Source organism: Lepidochelys kempii, chromosome 9 (assembly GCF_965140265.1).
Source record: "Lepidochelys kempii isolate rLepKem1 chromosome 9, rLepKem1.hap2, whole genome shotgun sequence".
In the NCBI taxonomy this organism is placed as follows: domain Eukaryota; kingdom Metazoa; phylum Chordata; order Testudines; family Cheloniidae; genus Lepidochelys; species Lepidochelys kempii.
The window spans coordinates 59,598,073-59,604,072 of NC_133264.1; the positions used below are offsets into that span (position 1 = coordinate 59,598,073).

Sequence of the window (6,000 nt, forward strand, 5' to 3'; positions counted from 1 at the left end):
AGCACAGGGCTGGCGGGCTGGAAAACGCCAGTGACCTAAGGGCTAATGGCTCCACACAATGATTATATCTTAGCTGCAAGCTAGGCTCAGGAGATGTCAACGCCCTGTTATGTCTCTCCTGCAGTCTATCATCCAGGCTCTGTTCAGGGCAGAGTGTATGGTCTCCAGTGAGGAGGCCTCCACCCCTGATCTTGGGAGACAGTTCCACAATCTAACTCTGGCCCCCGCCACAATTTCTTTCGCACAGCTTTATCCTATTACAGCCCCATGGATTCACCAGGCAGCACCTCTACCTTCACATGCTCCGCTTCTCTGAAGACACTCACCTACACCTGCTCATGCTCCCTGGCTGATTTGACATGTTTGAGGCATTTAGCTCTTTTCAGGTTTCTGCTCCAGTCCCTCTGTCCCCTGGATCATTCTTGTTGCTCCTCTCTCAATTCCCTCACATTTCTCATTATCCTTCAGGTTCCATATTGCCCAGAGCTGATCACACAATCCTGCTGGGATGGGCGTCTCCCCAAGGACTCCCCTCCCTGCACCAGGACAGGAGGACTGTGTGCACGCAGCCCCCAAACTGGCATCCACTTGCTTCTTGCTGCATTGCAACCCCTTAGCTCCTTACAAAAGGCCCAGGTGGCATTAATTACTCTAAGGAGCTGGAGCGAGAACAGGGTGTCGCAACAGCTCTGAGCAGATCCAGGGCCCTCAGAGAGCCAAGCCCAGAGCCTGGCTCTGGGGTGGGAGCCAGAAGCCAAGACAGTGGAGCCAGCCACAGCATATCCAGGCCTCTGCGAGAGCCAGGGGAAGCCAATCAGGCCTGCCAGAGTCCTTGAGCTCTAGAGGTGCAGAGCTGGTGGGGGCAGGCACTGGGCCAAAGGCAGTCTCAGGTCACTTGCCCACCCCGGTAAAAAGGGCACAGCAGCCCAATGCTGTGCGGAGGGGCTGGGGGAAGAAGTGCTAAACACTAGCTTGGCTTGTGACAAGATCGGGTGGGGCTTAGGGCTGGTCTGGGGACCCCATTTCCAGCTCCATGCCGCCGCCCAGGCTCCAGCTTAAACCCTTCACCCCAAAACACCTGAAACAACTCACAGAGAGCCAATGGTCAGAGCTGGGCCAAGACTCCACTGTCCACCACCAGTCATGTGGTCATAAGTGTCTCAAGGGGTGATGCTGCCCCTCCACTCCTCCATGCTGCTGCCTACGCAGTCAGACTCAGCTGGGTCTGGGATGGGTGATCCTGGGGTGAGCCACAGAACCAGAGAAGCGACTGGCTGCTGAGCTCCCTTCTCCTGCATTCTCAGAGCCACAGGCCAGGGAACAGCCTCGTGCCCTCACTGACACACCTGTGCACATGGGCGTGAAACATATCAGGGCTCCCTGCTTACTTTCCAGGCAGGAGGGTTTCCCCATCTGCTTGGCGGAGGTGTGAAGGCCTGCCTTTCCCTGCTTCCTCTGGAAGCAACACCCCCAGGACAGAGCGATGAGGCCTGGCCAGTACCTCCCAGGCTGGTAGGCCCTGATGCTCAAAGAGATTTCATTGAGGCCCTAACTTCCACTGAAATCAATGCCAGAAGAAGCCAGACTCCCTTTGAGAATCTGGGCTGAGAGGCCTGCGCAGAGCCATCCCAGTGCCAGGCTCGGAGCGCTGTACAAAGCGGGGTGGGGTGTGGTGTGTGTGTGTCCTGAGCATGGATGGGGGCAGACACTTAGAACTGAACTGCCCCACTCCAGACACAGTTGCAGGGGCTCTCTCCATCCCAAGCTGATCCAACCCCTCCCCCACGGTCTGGATCCCAGCTCCACTGCTCAAGCCCCTCCACTCCACTCCAACTGACTCCTGTGCCTGTGGCGAGCACCACCCACCTTGTCTCCTGCCCGAGTTTACCCAAGGGTGGGCGTCGTGTATCCATAAACCTTACTGATCATCCTGGATATTCTGCTGCTGACAGGCCTTCTTGTCCCCTGCCAGGATGGGAATTAATCCTCATTACCAAAGGCCATAAACCCATCCAGTGCTTCTAGGGAGCAAAGGTGCCACGGAGGTGGGCCTCAACTCTAGTGTGTCCCTAGCAGGTGGTTTATCAACGCGCCCTCAGCCAGCACCCCCGAGGCAGCCCTGCCACGCTACTGGCTCTCAGTTCTCTGGGCTCATTAGCCAGGAGGAGAAAGTTCAGGCTGAAGCAGAACAGCCACAAACAAAGGTATTGGGCCTCTGCACAGTTCTAGATGCCCAAGGGTGGTGCACCGGGCACTGGGCCTCAACTCCATGCAGGCAGTTCCCGTCCTGTTCAAGCACATCACCCCCAGGTGCCCACAGAACAACGGGGTGGCGTGCAGCAGGGAGCCCTCTTGGCTCAGATGATGCAGGGGCATGTTAGCGGCATGTTAGCCTGGTCAGAGAGGCAGTGCACACTAGGAATGCTTTGTCCTGCCATCCACATGCTGCACACAGGAACAAACTGAGCCTCGCAGCCCCCTGGGAGAGGAGTCAAGATCATCATCCCAGTGTTAGAGAAGAGGAAGCTGAGGTATTGTGAGGATAAGGGACTGGACCAAGGCTGCTGGTAAGTGAGCAGCAATGGAACCCAGGAGTCCTGCTCCTAGGCATGTCCTGTAGTAACCACCAACCATCCTCCCATCTAAACAGCAGTGAGCATGAAGCAGAGTGAGTAGAAGCAATATTCAGTGTGAGGAAGGTGATGCCAGGAGCTGCTGGCACTGCCCAGACCCTGCTTCTTACATGGTGGGGCTACACTGAGCCCCGCCAGGACCAAGGGCCCAGGCAGTGTCTCATTTCCCTTCCCCAGCCAGAATGCCCACAGGTTTATGGGATGGCGGTTTCCCCCGAGAGAGAACTCACTCTTCTCCCTGCCGTTTTCCTCTTGATTGGTTTTGTGATGGAGGAGAGGCAGCTCCTGCCTCCCGCAGGCATGGTCATTAGGGCGTGGGCAGGAATGCCTCTCGCCTTGGCTCCCAGCCCAGCTCCTGCCTTTGCCACCTGAGTGCTAGCCCCACTTATGTAAGCCCCAGGAAGAGGGACTCCACTAGGGTGGCTCTGAACAAGCAGCCTGCCTCAGTCTCTGACTGGCTGCCAACCCCGTCAACTCCACCAGGCAGCAGCGAGATGTTGGTCCTGCACTGGCGCAGGCATGAGGAGCCACGTGCACACTGGTTTGAGGTGGAAACATGCATGTGCACGTGCAGCTTGGCACATGGCTGCTTGCGTGTGTTGTGCAGGCACGTGTGTCCCAGTGCACCCGTATGTACATTGACATGTGCATATGAAGATACAAGCTTACACAAGTGTTTGTGTAAGCATGTAACCCTGCATGCCGGGTTGCGTGTGTGTGTACCTGTAAGTGTACATGCAGGAATGCATATGCATGCAGATGTAAGCAGGCGTGAGGGGGAGGTTGCTGCAGAGGCAGGGAGAGGTGCTACCCAGATGCTGGTGTGCGGGAGCACAGATGTGCATATTGCCCAACTCTGACTTACCCACAACAGGTTGCTGTGGGAGGGGAACATCCCCCAGACCTTATAATGAACACAAAGCCAGGCCCCCCTTAACACAGCTGCTAATGAGGGTGTGATCAGGCCTGTCGGGTTCCAGGGGAAGCTGTAACACCCCCCACACGCCACCATGTCACACACTTGCACCCCCAGTCCACCCCTAAACACCCCCTGGGGACACAGCAAAGCAGGTGGTTCAGCCCTGATTCCTTTTTCCTTCAGGTGAGATCCCCAGGAATGTTACAGAAGCCTGGCCTGATGGAGCCAGCCCAGCTCTGTCTCCAGCTGGGACCTCGGACAAATACCGGCCCTACCTGTGCCTCAGACTGTATAAAGGAAACCAACTCTGGCACAGGAGGGTTAAAGAGCTAATGCTCCGCGAGGGAAGTGCTGAGTCAGGGCAGATAGCTCTCCCCCCGCTCCTGGCAGAGAGAGATGGCAGGGAATGCTGCCCCCCACCTCCCCACGACAGATCACCTTCCCTAGGGCTTCAGACACAGCCTGCAAAACAGCCACAGCCCGCCCAGTGTCGCCCCCGGCCCCCAGCTATTTTCCTCTCTCACACCAGTCTCTGAGGATCATCTCGGCCAGAGGTGCCACCCAGTTCTCGGGTGAATGGGACCAGATGAAACTCCTAGGGTTGTGACGTGACTGCGCTGGTGCGGCAGTGATGCGGTTGTGCAGGGCACCCATACGCATACAGGGAGGGGACTTGGTCAGCCCCATCTCTGCGCAGCCAAGGAGCCCTGATCACAGACCAACAGGCCGGTGCCCCGGAGCGCACAGGCTGGCCGTAAAACACCTTTGCTCAGGGTTGACACAGTTACTACAGCTGGATCCATGGCCGCCTGGGAATTCGCCTTTCAAACCCCAGAAACATCACTCTGGCCAAGGCGGTTTGATCAGGGAGCACAGAGAAAACAAGGAGGAGTCCTTGTAGCACCTTAAGACTAACACATTTATTTGGGCATAAGCTTTCCTGGGATATAACCCACTTCAGAAGAGAACAGAGAGAGCACAGAGACAGGCTGCAGGCGAGCTACCAGAGCAGGCCAGGGATAGCCTGGGCTCCTGGGTTCTCCCCCCAACTCTGCCACTCACTCTCGCGGTCGCCCCGTGTGCCTCAGTTCCCCCTCCCCCAGCAGGTGATGAGGCGCGGCGCAGGGGAGGTTTAGGAAAGGGCGAGCGGCGGGTCCGAGAGCCAAGCCCAGCTCAGAGGAGCAGGGTGGGCCTGGCAGCATGACTGGAGGCAGGCGCACCATGTCCTGGGAATCACACAGGTGGCCAGTGCGTAGGGGGGAGCCGGACAGTAACCTCAACCCGAGGCTGCATACACGCAATGCCCCAGCGCTCCCAGCCGCCAGGCTGCCGGGCATCCGCCCCAGGGACCGACTAACAACACGGAGTGAACAACTCACACCCCTGGGCCCAGATCCGCCACTCTCAGCCCCCACCCGGGCTCGCCAGGACAGCGGCCTCCCCACTGCTGGGCGGTTCCCCCCGCCCGAAGTGATTTCCACAGTGCTAAGCCCAGGCTGGGGGCGCTGGATCAGCTCCTGCCCCCGATCCGAGACAGCTCAGCGGACACCGGCCACGGAGAGGCACTTTCTGAAAGGTATGCAGGTGCCTAACGAGGCAGGCCGTGCCCTGGAGATGTACCAAAGCCCGCGGTCCCCAATCTCTGTGGGCCCAGGGCTTCCTTGGGCCCCACCCCGGGAGGAGCGGTGCGTCCTGGCCAGCCAAAGAAGGGACCCCGGCGCGCCCCGCCCGGCCTCACCTGTGGAAGAGGAGCAGGATGGAGAGCAGGGTCTGGTCGATGTTGCTGTTGCAGATGCCCTGGTTGAGCAGGTAGCAGGGGTCCCGCACCACGGGCTCCAGCGAGTCCTGCCGCATGATGCTGCTCAGCTTGTCGGCGTTCAGGTTCTCGCACACTAGCTGCGCCCGCAGCTGCCGGAAGTTGCTCACCGTGGGGCTGCCCAGGTTGTTGTTCTCGCCCCCGGCCCCCTCCTCCAGGCCGCTGCGGTTGGCCAGGTCCAGGCAGCAGCTGCAGCAGTCCAGCCCCACGGGCGAGCGGCACTCCTCTGAGGCCATCGCGGGCACCCAGCCGGCCGCGGCCGTCCACCCACCGCCCGGAGCGGCTCCCTGGGCGCCCGAGCCCGCTGCGCTTCCCCAGTGGCCCTGCGCCGCCCCGCTGCTGCCCCGAGCGCCACGGGAGGAAAATAGCCACCGCGGCTGATCAGCGCCCGGCTCCAGTCAGCCCAGTGCACACGCCCAGCCCCGCCGCGGGAGCGGCTCCCCCGCCCGGGCAGCTGATTGGCGAAGGCGCCTCCACCCGGAGAGCCCTCCCCCCGCACACCCCGCCGGGAGTCCCGCTGGCCGGGCGCCCGGGAGCAGGGAAGGACAGCTCCGCCGGGGCACAGGGCAACCCCTGCGCCGAGCCCCCACGCCCTGCCCTGCCGGCGGAGCGGGGCAGCGGCCCCACGAGGG

The 6,000-nt window shown here is 60.3% G+C and overlaps 1 protein-coding gene across 1 annotated transcript in view; it reads right to left on the reverse strand.

The window, feature by feature from the left end:
• The window catches only part of TSC22D3 (TSC22 domain family member 3), a 51,220-nt gene extending 45,442 nt beyond the window's left edge, over window positions 1-5,778 (reverse strand). The window contains exon 1 of the mRNA XM_073360608.1: window positions 5,291-5,778. Within this exon, the coding sequence (XP_073216709.1) occupies window positions 5,291-5,604 (314 nt within the window). The 5' untranslated portion in view covers window positions 5,605-5,778. The remainder of the gene's footprint in view (window positions 1-5,290) is intronic.
• Window positions 5,779-6,000: the final 222 nt, after the last annotated feature.